The sequence below is a fragment of the Taudactylus pleione genome, unplaced genomic scaffold (assembly GCF_031769625.1).
Source record: "Taudactylus pleione unplaced genomic scaffold, aTauple2 ptg000758l, whole genome shotgun sequence".
Classification (NCBI taxonomy): Eukaryota; Metazoa; Chordata; class Amphibia; order Anura; family Myobatrachidae; genus Taudactylus; species Taudactylus pleione.
Genome location: NW_028285160.1, coordinates 805,715 through 818,537, shown reverse-complemented (window position 1 = coordinate 818,537; position 12,823 = coordinate 805,715). Strand labels below are relative to the sequence as shown.

At 44.1% G+C, this 12,823-nt stretch overlaps 1 protein-coding gene and 1 non-coding gene across 2 annotated transcripts in view; both read left to right on the top strand.

The window, feature by feature from the left end:
* The window catches only part of DNAH11 (dynein axonemal heavy chain 11), a 361,565-nt gene that overhangs the window by 120,268 nt on the left and 228,474 nt on the right, over window positions 1–12,823 (top strand). The window contains exons 26-28 of the mRNA XM_088457375.1: window positions 8,186–8,410; window positions 9,507–9,598; window positions 10,727–10,853. Of these exons, the coding sequence (XP_088313501.1) occupies window positions 8,186–8,410; window positions 9,507–9,598; window positions 10,727–10,853 (444 nt within the window). The remainder of the gene's footprint in view (window positions 1–8,185; window positions 8,411–9,506; window positions 9,599–10,726; window positions 10,854–12,823) is intronic.
* LOC148476975 (U1 spliceosomal RNA) lies at window positions 1,310–1,474 on the top strand. The gene has a single exon (XR_015872583.1). It is a non-coding gene; the product is annotated as a U1 spliceosomal RNA (small nuclear RNA).

The following is a 12,823-nucleotide window of genomic DNA, read 5'->3' as shown; positions in this document are numbered from 1 at the left end:
AAAAGAGTCTGACAGCGCTGTGTTTGACTGCTGCCGATGTGATCTCCTCCTCCCTCTGCTCTATGCCATAGGTGAGCAGCAGGGGTTAGTTTATTGCCGGTTAAGACCGGATGCAATAGCGCCGGGGCTCTACTCCCGGCAGTGAGGGGGCGTGGCTTAGGTCCGGCAGCCGTTACTGCTCCCTCTCAGTTGGCGCGCACTACAGCGCAGGCATATGCAGAGACTGTCACTGTACTGAATACAGGCAGTCTGTAACTTTGCAGAGGCAGCTGCTTGCAGTGCAGGGAGAGGGTAGAAGTTTGTGCCTGAAGATGCTGCACTCACTGTACCGCTGCTGGAGTTAGTTCCAAGCACATTTGTCTACCTATGACATAATGCAATATGGGTAGCTTTGTATACATGCCTACATGAGTTAAGTGTATGTATAAGTATATATGTGTATATATATGGGGCTTTCCTGCTTATATATACTGTCTGTTAAAACCAGTTTTGTTCGATTGATGTTTCCAATGAAAGAACTGTTAATAAATATATAGATGAAGAGGACCTATGTGTATAGTCTCCCCTGTGCATAGCTGTAGAATCTAGATAGAACCTAGTTTGGTCTCTATTATAGTACAATGCTGAGGCATACTGAGCTGTTTACAAATTATGCACGCAGTGTAGCAGTTTTCCTGCTTACTTAGTCACGTAGTGGCATGGTCCATATAGAACTTGGCTCATTTCTGTAGTTCCTATATGGTGGTCAGATAATGTACTTATATTCTGTAGGGGAGAGCACTTCAAAACTGTCGACTCCACAACTATCCTATCTGCTGCCCTATGTCATTGTGATGTCACTGTGTAGAGATAGTTGCGACTATTTTACAATTGTCTATCTCAAGATGGCTGCTGTTTGATTAAGAAATTAATCAGTACTCACTAATGTCAGATGTTATTGACGCAGTACCTCTACAACCCGCCGCCACTATTATAGAGTGAGTGTCTGGACCCCTGACACTAGCTCAGGGAGGAACATGCCGCAGCCTAATACAGAGGCTGTGTCCATGTCACTTTGCCCTCCGCATGACAAATATGCCTGTATTCGTTAAATATAATGCAGTATACTTCATTGACCTGAGGTTGTCCTTTTGATCCCCACTTTGAAAAGGTGGGTTCAACTGGAGCTCAAATGGCTCACCTGATAAGGCAAGGACAGAAGGCTCCCAGGATCTATACCAGTCTGGGACAGCACGCTGCTAAAATATCAGGCCTACAGAGGACACACAGCACATCAGCAGTCTCCCTGCGTGGAGGTAAGCCACAGTTCATACTTACCTGGCAGGGGAGATACCATGATCACAAAGGTGGTTCTCTCAGGGCGAGGCGCATCCATTGCACCATGGGTGTGCTGACCCCCGATGATTTCTCAAAATGCGGAAATCTCGACTGCATAATTTGTGGAAGTGGGGGACTGCGTTCACGCTTTCTCCTGGATAAATTATCGTTATCTGTGACCTTGTATGAGGGTACATGTATGCGATATGTGTATATGTGTGTGTGTATGTGTGTGTGTGTATGTATGTATGTATGTATGTATATATATATATATATATATATATGTATCGCTTCTTATCCTTGCCATAAAGGCAAGGGTAGGATTTGTTCTTATCAGTTTTATATGTGATACCTTGCATATTTTAAAAAGAAAGATACTGCAATTGGAGGCTGGACTCTCCTGCTGCGGTGGGTTGGTACAACAACTTCGATTTACACATACTATTTATGAATGTATTTGTTATATGTGTGGGTATACCTATGCTTCCGCAATCATTAGGTTACCTCTAGTTCCACAGATGGGAAGCCAGCTGGGATTACCAGAAGCTGTAGGCTATAATATATTATATTGGCTCTATAGACTAGAGTCATGTTCTGCAGTTTACATTGTGATAGTCACAATTCCCTAAGGCATGGCTTCTAATATGCACCATATACTTGTCTGGGAGCCTTCTGGTAGTCCACACATGTATATAAGATAGGCACTTACACCCTTCTGGGGTTACAGTTTTGTTCCTGTCAGTTTATATCTACGGCGCCCCCTTTTTGGGGGAGTTATTATTATTACAATGTATGTGTATATAGGTGTATGTATATATACTCGCTTTGACAAAGGGGCACGTATCCCCCGAAACGTCGGCCTGTTTGTTTCAACATAGTTTAGATATACCTTTTTGATCACTATTTAAGTCTCGGAGTCCCGCTATTTGTGGTTCCTACTATGTATATATTTATATATTATATAGAGCATAATGATCTCCTGGTGCAGGAGTCGGACAAGTATACTTACTATGTTGACTTCTCATGCAACTATTTGTCTAAGTGTACGTGTGTATGTATACCGATATATTCATGTTCCTCGTATGACTACTTCCTAATAATTGGGAAACACCTGTTTTTTTTTTTTAGCCCTAACTGGGGTTTTCTTTACAGATATATCCTTTTTTACTTGGGATAATTATTGCATTCTATGTCTATGTACAGGTACCTTTCTCTGTATAGGTTCCTGTACTCCATATTATTGTTTAGTCGCATATCTCAATAAAATGAGGCTATAAAGTGGCCCCTGGGTACATTCCTATCAGTACATAAAAATCCAGATTCTATTCCATCCTCAGGGCTTACTTGGTTAAATGACAACAGACCACACTTCTGTGCCTGAAGGTCTAGGGCCACCCACCGAATAGGCAGGGTCAGGCCTGGCTTGATTAGATTGGTGGGTATCCAGTAAATCATGGGCCCTGCGGTTCAAGTTTAATCCCTCATTGTGAACACTATGATTGTCAAGGGTCACTGGTGGGATCCATTATCAAATATGTAATATTTCTATGTGTATCTTGACCAGTACAGGGTCTTATTTAATTCTTTCACTATCCCGCCTCTTGACTAATACGCACTTAACCATTATAAGTGTTAATGTACTAATACTTACTCTAGCAGACCGTGCTTGGGGTATATGTATAATCTATATAAGGATACATATCCCTAATGGAACAAGCTCAGGTATAGAGTCCTGTAGTACGACCTTCTTGTTACCACTAACATTTTGCTAGTTTTCTACAGTCTCTCCTACGGCAACATCGCCAGACTGAAGACTGTGCTATGGAGCATTGGTTTTTAGCCCACTGAAGCTACTCTCTATTCCCGATGTGACGGGTTGCTGTGAGATGGAGAAGGTCAGTGACATTCTACATAGTTTCTAGAGTGCTTCTAATTGCTCACAGGTAAGCGGTACCCCACTATTGCCTCGGAAGATGCTCCGATTTCATGCAACCTGACACGACATAGCCGTTATTCTCCCTTATGCATCCTAGCTGCAGACTTAGTAGCCATCCGCTCTTTTTAGCAGTAGGCTCTACCCTTTAGAGCTTTCCTGGCGTGCATAGTTCCAACATTGAGAATGTCACTTTATTCTTCTGTTGGGGTTATAATGGACTGTGACTGTAGCGCCTGTGGGCTAATGCACATCTTTACATTAAAGCGTGACAGTCATTATGTTCCACGCAGGGGGCCTGGTTGGTTTTCCTGTTCAGTACTGTGAATATTTTCATCACACTGACAGGTACCTGATGGGTACCTCTATGGTTGTCCTAGTTCTGTAGCCTTGCTGTATGGTTGCTTCCCTATATTGGTAGCTCTCACTGGGTGACTGTTGCATCCGTGCTCTTTAACTGCTAGGGTAACCGGGTTGTTTTTTATACTATGTTCAGGACAGCAGTTGATACTGCCTACGCACTTCCATCATGTTGGATGTTGTTTGGAGTTTGTTGCTGTGGGTTTCTTTTCAGGTCGGCACAGTGGCTTGTGCTGTAAGGTCTCCACCTGGGATGCCCCATACACTAATTCGAGACCCGCCCCAGGCAGTAGTAACCACTCAATAGGCAGACAACTGATGGGCTGCCAGACATTCTGCCAGTGGTCTGGTATGGGGATTTCCAGCTGCAAGGTTTCAGTTGCTGTTTTTCCCTCTGTTTCTGAGTTGATTGTACTGCTGTCTGACGCTCTGAAAGGAATTGTGGTCTCGATTCTTTCAGAGCTGCCTCTGCCTCATGTCATTGGGATCTCTATCCTTATGGGAGACTTCTATGGTTTCACTCTGGTTGCCAACCTTGTAGTAGTTGGACCTCAAGAATGGTCCAGGGCGACTGTTCGGTCTTGTCGTTTGCTCCCTGTATACTCTTGTTAGGAGTCTGTGGACAGGATCAACTCTGTATCTGTAGATTGGTATTGTTATATGTATAACTATATGAGTTATGTCCAGCAGTGCTGGGATTCTGCTGTCTCCAAATTATACAGCTTCTCATGTTCAACTCTGGTTCGTGCTTGGTCTGTTTCGGCTGAGCTTACGGTGTTCAGCTGTTTTCATCTGCGGCTGTTCTCTTGCTAGCAGTATTCCATTCGATTTACGCTGTAAGGTGTGGAATTTCTATGGCTGTTTAGCAAGGAGCCTTGATTGTCTCCTCTGCTCTACAACACTTGATCTTCAGCTCTTGCCTTTCCATTAGGCCTACGGTTCTTGGTGATCCCGGTTTTCGGTTTTGCCAAGGGTTCGGCAAGTTCTCCGCGCTTCCCACCCGGGAGGTTGGCTTTGGGACGTCCCCACTGTCTTGAACTCCAGTGTCCCCTAGTGGATGAAGGAGAAAACAGGATTTTGGTACTTACCGATAAATCCCTTTCTCCGATTCCACAGGGGACACTGGACGCCCGCCCAGCGCTGCGTACCTGCCATTTTGTTTGGTTTCTTATAAGGATGTGTGACTGCATATGTTCCCTGCAGTTGGTTCCTCTGTTCTCCCTCATTCGGGTCTTGTTCCGTTCTGTGGTCCTCTCCTTCTCGTTTTCCTATGGTCCTCCGTCTCCTCTCGGGCTCAGTTCTTAAACTGGGGCTGATGGGGCATAGAGGGGGAGGAGCCAGTCACACTTCTGAATTATTTAAAGTGCCAGGCTCTACTCTACCACCGTCTATACCCCACTGTCTTGAACTCCAGTGTCCCCTGTGGAATCGGAGAAAGGGATTTATCGGTAAGTACCAAAATCCTGTTTTTATACATTTTTAAAGAATACCAAAACTAAAAACACTTGAGGATGGTTTTGCCAAAACCAAAACACGACGATGATTTCGAACCAAAACACTGGGGTCTGCACACATCTTTAGTACAAATAACATTATATTTCCCAGGGTATGGTATATAGCGGTGATACTGTAGCTGCAGATATTATTTCAAATAATTACTTCAACAAATCTATATTTAATACATTTAGTGTGTATACAATCACCACCCCCATGGTACAATGACCACCCCCATGGTACAGTGACCACCCCCATGGTACAGTGACCACGCCCATGGTACAGTCACCACCCCCAAGGTACAGTCACCAGGCCCTACAGTCATCACCCCCATGGTACAGTCACCACCCCCATGGTACAGTCACCACGCCCATGCTACAATCACCACCCCCATGGTAGAGAACTGTACAACCTGACCATCCTTACAGTGAAAAATTCCTTATTTGTTTAAGGTGACATCATCTTTTCTCCATTGGTTGTCATCTTGTCACCTGCATTGTCCTAACAGCTCATCAAACAACTCTGTAACCGAACTAGGGGCCTGATTCAGACCCGTTTGCTATAGGCGTGCGCTCGCAAGTGGCCCGATGTTCTGCGCATGCGCACACTTCGTTTTGTTCGTGCGCAAACTACTCACTGCGATCGCATACCGCTCACTCGCCCTGCAAAGACAGCCCAGTGTAATGAGTGACAGGAGAGGCCGTTTGCGGGTGGTAACAGGGGCAGTCCAGTAAAAACGGGGGGGTTGGCGATGCGAACGCAGGCATGCCTGAGTGTTTCAACGACGTTTCAGAGGCATGCATAATTAACAGGCAGCGTCATAGTACACGTCACTTGGCTTTTTTTTACACTGAAATGCTCCCAGAGCTTGCGGTAGGGTAAGGCTATCACAAGCACTGCGTTTGCATCTGATGGTCCTCGATGTACCAATGTTTTCATACACTTCCTGGAGATGATGTGTGCCAGTGGGCGTCTCTACATACGCTAAGGGGTGTCTGCATACGCAGAGGGATCGCTCGCACTGCCAAAGTGGGTGTGATTATACCTTGGCGAGCGATCGCATCCCATGACGTCAATTTGGAAAATTTGCATTCGCTTAGTGCGAGCGTACGCATCTAGCTTCTGGGTCTGAATCAGGCCCTAAGCCCAGTTTGTATAACCTTTACAATTAACGTAACCTTTCTATTCTTCTGAACATGATCTATTTCTCTTCTGTCAGACTTAGAGACTATTTCCCAAAACTATACCAAATATTCAAGATATGGTCTATATAATGACTTATTTAATTTGACACAATTCGGGATATCTATAATAACTGTTGCAAAGGATAAAGGTGATGTAATATATAGTGTAAACTGCAATATTTGTTGGGCATTTTGTAAACTGCATCATCAAAATAGCAGCAACATTCTGATTTCTGCCATCATGTCTTGTTCTCCAGTTCTCATAAATTCAAAAAGTCAGCTTAATGGGCGCAGCTTCACTCAGCAAACATTCCTCCTGGTGTTCCACTCCTTACATTCATAACAGTGTATTCTTCAGAAGCCAATGTACATTCCATAACAATGTATTCTTCAGAAGCCAATGTACATTCCGTAGCAATGTATTCTTCAGAAGCCAGTGTACATTCCGTAGCAATGTATTCTTCAGAAGCCAGTGTACATTCCATAACAATGTATTCTTCAGAAGCCAGTGTACATTCCATAACAATGTATTCTTCAGAAGCCAATGTACATTCCATAACAATGTATTCTTCAGAAGCCAGTGTACATTCCATAACAATGTATTCTTCAGAAGCCAATGTATATTCCATAACAATGTATTCTTCAGAAGCCAATGTACATTCCGTAGCAATGTATTCTTCAAAAGCCAGTGTACATTCCATAACAATGTATTCTTCAGAAGCCAGTGCACATTCCATAACAATGTATTCTTCAGAAGCCAATGTACATTCCATAACAATGTATTCTTCAGAAGCCAGTGTACATTCCATAACAATGTATTCTTCAGAAGCCAGTGTACATTCCATAACAGTGTATTCTGCAGAGGCAAATGTACATTCCTTAACAATGTATTCTTCAGAAGCCAGTGTACATTCCATTAAATGTATTCTTCAGAAGCTAGTGTACATTCCATAACAATGTATTCTTCAGAAGCCAATGTACATTCCATAACAATGTATTCTTCAGAAGCCAATGTACATTCCATAACAGTGTATTCTACAGAAGCCAGTGTACATTCCATTAAATGTATTCTTCAGAAGCCAATGTACATTCCATAACAATGTATTCTTCAGAAGCCAATGTACATTCCATAGCAATGTATTCTTCAGAAGCCAATGTACATTCCTTAACAATGTATTCTTCAGAAGCCAATGTACATTCCATTAAATGTATTCTTCAGAAGCCAGTGTACATTCTATAACAATGTATTCTTCAGAAGCCAATGTACATTCTATAACAATGTATTCTTCAGAAGCCAATGTACATTCCATAACAATGTATTCTTTAGAATCCAGTGTACATTCCATTAAATGTATTCTTCAGAAGCCAGTGTACATTCTATAGCAATGTATTCTTCAGAAGCCAATGTACATTCCATAACAATGTATTCTTCAGAAGCCAATGTACATTCCTTAACAATGTATTCTTCAGAAGCCAATGTACATTCCATTAAATGTATTCTTCAGAAGCCAGTGTACATTCTATAACAATGTATTCTTCAGAAGCCAATGTACATTCTATAACAATGTATTCTTCAGAAGCCAATGTACATTCCATAACAATGTATTCTTTAGAATCCAGTGTACATTCCATTAAATGTATTCTTCAGAAGCCAGTGTACATTCTATAGCAATGTATTCTTCAGAAGCCAATGTACATTCCATAACAATGTATTCTTCAGAAGCCAATGTACATTCCATAACAGTGTATTCTTCAGAAGCCGTTCAAGCTGTCCTATTCTAATTTGCAAAGCAAAAGATTTTGGAAATAGCGATCTTTGCTTTTGTTTTGTTTTTTATTGGTTTTACTTGTTTTCCTGTGTTCCATGTTTGACCTTGTGTTCTGTGCAATGTTTCAGGTGCAGTTGCAGGCAATTATGCAAAGCAAGTACGTGGAATATTTTATCGAACAAGTGTCCAGTTGGCAAAAGAGACTAAACTTGGCTGATTCCGTGATTTACATATGGATGGAGGTCCAGCGCACTTGGTCTCATCTAGAAAGCATATTTATTGGGTCTGCAGATATAAGAAACCAACTACCAGATGACGCTAAGCGCTTTGATGGAGTGGATGCAGACTTCAAGGTCAAGTACATTAGAATATTTACATAACTTTTTTTACTGTGTGCTACTTTTTAAAGAACCCATGGGGTATATTTACTATACGTCAGCTTGTCAATAAGAATAATTGCTAAACAAGCCTGATTTAGCATTAATTCCTATTGCCGGTTTAAAACTATTGATCAAAGCCGCCAATGCTCATCAGCTTTGACAAACCGACAGTTATTATTATTATTATTATTAATAATAAACTTTATTTATGGGGCGTCACGTGTGCTCTGCAGCACTGTACAGAGGGCTGATAGTAAATATACCCCTATAAAGTGTGGCAAGTTATAGTCATGTCACTGTCTTTGTGTCACCTGTATTGGAGCTGATGTCCATGGAGCTTGTATATAGTGAATTACTTAGTAAAGGGCATGTTTGTGCATCTTAGGTATGATTGTCTTATTCTCCTTAGTGCCTGAGCAGCGTAGTGTGTACAGTCGGGATTCCCAACCAGTGGGCTAAGACACATTTATATGTCTCAGTACCTAGCTGGATGTGCAGCAATAACTGAGGTGTGATCAGGGCTGCGCATAGTATTGTACATAGATTTTATTCCTATGTGGCGTTGTGGCTGCGCCTCCCAGATTGGACCACACCCTCTTCAGTTCCCGGGCCCCATGGACGTCTCAACGGCCCTGCTTGTCACTTATCTCAACTTAAATTAGGCATATAATATATTAGTTATTATACATTCTTCCAGGAGTGATGATTATAGGAATTAATTTCTATATGTGCTTAGCAGTGTTATAATGTATATAGCATAGTCTCAGCGGGTGTATAGTGTTTTAACCCAAGAAATAGTACTTTCTAACTTTATATGGCCTCAAGTTTATATTTGCTTATTCTAGGCTATATTTACGAATATTTTCTTTCAGTGCCCCCAACGGTCTGTATTTTAAAGACATTAAGTAGTTGTCCATAGTAAACTAAATGTATCTAGATGATTAAGGCGATGACAATACCACAAGAAGATGTTCTGGGTTCTCCCCAAAAAATGTGGCTAATGCTGTAAATAGGTTTTAAATATCACATTTCTGATCTTTGATTAATGGTCTTATTTTATTTAATACAGGAGTTAATGTTTGAGACTGAGAAAATAAGAAATGTGTTGGATGCTACAAACAAGCCCAAACTTTATGAAACTCTAGATGATTTGCAGCTGAGGTAAAGTTATTTACATTCATCAAGAGGTTTATAATAAAAGATAGTATGATAGCTTTTACATGGAGGCTGAGAAAATGGCGTAATACTAGTCGAACAGACATGTAAACAGAAACATTATGTCTAATAAAATGACCCTATTTATCATGAGGGAGGGGATATCGGCCATATTGTCTAAATCTTCCAAACTGGAGGTCAGTTACAAAAACATGCAATACCTGTGGGGGCACCATGTTTTGTACAGTAACTTGCATTAATGCATCTACTTGCCTGACTCATGGGTATTAGTACGCGTGCGTGAACCGCTGACTGCGTTCGCAAAAGTGAGCACAGTGAATACTCAGACCCAAAGTGATTGACAGGAAGTGCTGTTTGTGGGTGGATACAGGGAGTGGTCGGCCGAACGCAGATATGCCAGTGCGTTCGCACCCCGTTACAGGGGCATGCATAAATTAGCCACTGAGATGACGGGCACAGCCTGGTATCCCTCTGCGTGCAGGAAGTCTCTCAACTCCTGCGGCAGGGTCAGGTCTACCTTTATTCTGTGTGCTGATCCGATGTTACTCGATGTTCCCGATGTTTCTCAGCCTTGCGCATCAGTATGGACGTAAGTGGAGGGTAAAGGGGGCAGCATTATGTAGTGCTGGGCGTCTGCATCTTTGTGCTGCAATTACCGTGTGTATGCGTTCATTAGCATGTTCTCGCAGCAGCCAGGTGCGTGTGTCTGCATCCGTGAGTTCCTTGCTGAATCAGGCCCTGAGTGCCTTAACCTTAAACATGGACTACTCTCTATATGTGCTTTCTATACCTCTTGGATCTCATTCAGATAATCTTGTGCTGCAAACACAAATCTCTGTGAGTGAAAAACTAGATACTGTACTTTCATGGAGCCCCATCAGAATATAACAAACGATGTGACCCTCACACATAACAGCCATCTGTATTATTATTGGTTTTCTCCATCTGTTCTCTGTACAACAAAATATTTTAGCAATGTCTGTTTTTGTAATATACATTATTGTATTATTCATATGTGCTTTCTGGGGTTTCTTTTTATTGTAATTCTAGCTTTGTACAGTTTATTTTCTGGTTCACTGACAGCGTTTCTGTGATGTTCTCTTCTTCCTCTAGACTTTCTCTGTGTGAGAAAGCTCTGACACAGTATTTGGAAACCAAGCGATTGGCTTTTCCCCGCTTTTACTTTGTGTCCTCCGCAGACTTACTGGACATTCTATCAAAAGGAACACAGCCCAAACAGGTACATTATACTCACAATCCCTGTTGTCTTGCTGCTTTCGCAAATGGGCTGGTGGTGACCCAGAGCCATCCTGATCTATAGCAGACTAGACCTGAATTCATTGTTCTATTAGAACAGGCCTTGACAAAGTTTTCTAAAACTTAGGAGCCAGGATGAAAGTGTAGGAGCCAGACCCCCCCTTCCCCCCGGAAGCATTACTGAGTACCTACGCCCCTGACAACCAACCCCCATGGTCACACCACTAACGGGGTAATTAGTAATCCCCCCTCTGCAGTGCCCCCAGTAGTAATCCCCCCTCTGCAGTGCCCCCAGTAGAGGTTCCCTTATGTGCCTCTTTAATCAGTGCCCCCAGAAGTGCCCCCCCTATTCATTGCCCCCAGTAGTAGCCCCCACTATGCAGTGACCCCAGTTGTAGACTCCACTATGCATTTCTCCTAGAAGTAGCCCCCCCCATAGTGTCCCCAGTAGCGGCCACCCCCACTTATGCAGTGCCCCCACAGTAGCGGCCACCGCCACCTATGCAGTGTCCCTACAGTAGCAGCCACCCCCACCTATACAGTGTCCCTACAGTAGCGGCCACCCCCACCTATGCAGTGTCCCTACAGTAGCGGCCACCCCCACCTATGCAGTGTCCCTACAGTAGCGGCCACCCCCACCTATGCAGTGTCCCTACAGTAGCGGCCACCCCCACCTATGCAGTGTCCCTACAGTAGCGGCCACCCCCACCTATGCAGTGTCCCTACAGTAGCGGCCATCCCCACCTATGCAGTGTCCCTACAGTAGCAGCCACCCCCACCTATACAGTGTCCCTACAGTAGCGGCCACCCCCACCTATGCAGTGTCCCTACAGTAGCGGCCAACCCCACCTATGCAGTGTCCCTACAGTAGCAGCCACCCCCACCTATGCAGTGTCCCTACAGTAGCGGCCACCCCCACCTATGCAGTGTCCCTACAGTAGCAGCCACCCCCACTTATGCAGTGTCCCTACAGTAGCAGCCACCCCCACCTATGCAGTGTCTCTACAGTAGCGGCCACCCCCACCTATGCAGTGTCCCTACAGTAGCGCCCATCCCCCCTATGCAGTGCCCCTTACAAAAAAAAAACCGCAACTTGCACGATCCCTGCTCCTACAGACGACTGCCGCTGTCCACTCCTCCTGGCCTCATGACGCAACGTCTCTCCCAACCTGCTGCGGGGTGAGCCGGAAGGTGGAACTCATGAGTGAGCTCCAGCCGGCTCACTCCGTGAACGACGCAGCAGCCAATGACAGACTCTCATTGGCTGCTATAACAAACATACAGCCGCCGCTGACGGCTGTATGTTTGTTACTCTGTAGTGTGGACTGCGCTCATGGTCTGCACTACAGGGCCCGGGGGTTGCTGAAAACCTGGTCGCCAGGCAGCCAAATCTGGTCACCTTGGCGAGCCCTGTGTTAGAAGCTGTGCATCAACTGTTTTTATAATAACAGAAAATAAGATATACTATATATTGCTCAATGCAAAGCTCCAACTGGACATTAAAGCTTAGTGGATCCACCAGCAGGCATGTGTAAGCAGAATAATGACAATATTTGGACCAATCGCTTCATTATATTAAATATTTAACTGCTTACATCTCCAGGTTCAAACTCCTCTCTGTCTCTCCAGCTCCAGCCTCATCCGCCCTCTCTGTCCCTCCATCTCCAGTCACATCCCCTATCTCTGTCTCTCCATCTCCAGCCTCATTCCCTCTCTCTGTCCCTCCATCTCCAGCCACATCCCCCTCTCTGTCTCTCCATCTCTGGACTGATCCCTCTCCATCTGCAGACTTGTTCCCCTCTGTCTCTCCATCTGCTGCCTCGTTCCTCACTGTGTCCCTCAATCTCCAGCCTCATACCCCCTCTCTGTCTTCCATCTCCAGCCCCCTCCATCTCCCAGCTCATCCCCCAAATCTGTCTCTCTATCTCCAGCCTCATCCCTCTCTCTCTCTCT